The 293-nt window shown below is 57.7% G+C and overlaps 1 protein-coding gene across 1 annotated transcript in view; it reads left to right on the top strand.

Moving 5' to 3' along the window:
- Positions 1-293, top strand: part of EMH_0007330 (uncharacterized protein) — a gene marked incomplete at both ends in the record, with an annotated part of 17,196 nt that overhangs the window by 3,105 nt on the left and 13,798 nt on the right. Inside the window, 1 exon segment of the mRNA XM_013497970.1 lies at positions 3-137. Coding sequence (XP_013353424.1) covers positions 3-137 — 135 coding nt within the window.

The following is a 293-nucleotide window of genomic DNA, read 5'->3' as shown; positions in this document are numbered from 1 at the left end:
GCAGCAGCTGCAGCTGCTGGAGCAGCAGCAGCAGCAGCAACTGCAGCAGCAGCAGCAGCAGCAGCAGCAGAAGGGCAGCAGCAGCAGCGGCAAACGAGACGAACTCGATGAAGGAGAGGATAGTGATGAGGCAGAGAGTCAGGCTGCTGCTGCTGCTGTTGCTGCTGTTGCTGCTGCTGCTGTTGCTGCTGTTGCTGCTGTTGCTGCTGCTGCTGCAGTTCTTGCTGCTACTACGGGTTGTTGCTGCTGTTGCTGTGTTGAGCTGTGCTTCGCGTACTTGCATGTTTTTGCTG

This window comes from Eimeria mitis, genomic scaffold (genome assembly GCF_000499745.2).
Source record: "Eimeria mitis Houghton genomic scaffold, Emh_scaff306, whole genome shotgun sequence".
Lineage (NCBI taxonomy): Eukaryota > Apicomplexa > Conoidasida > Eucoccidiorida > Eimeriidae > Eimeria > Eimeria mitis.
The sequence above is the reverse complement of the archived record's forward strand: the minus strand, read 5'-3'. Positions and strand labels throughout refer to the sequence as shown.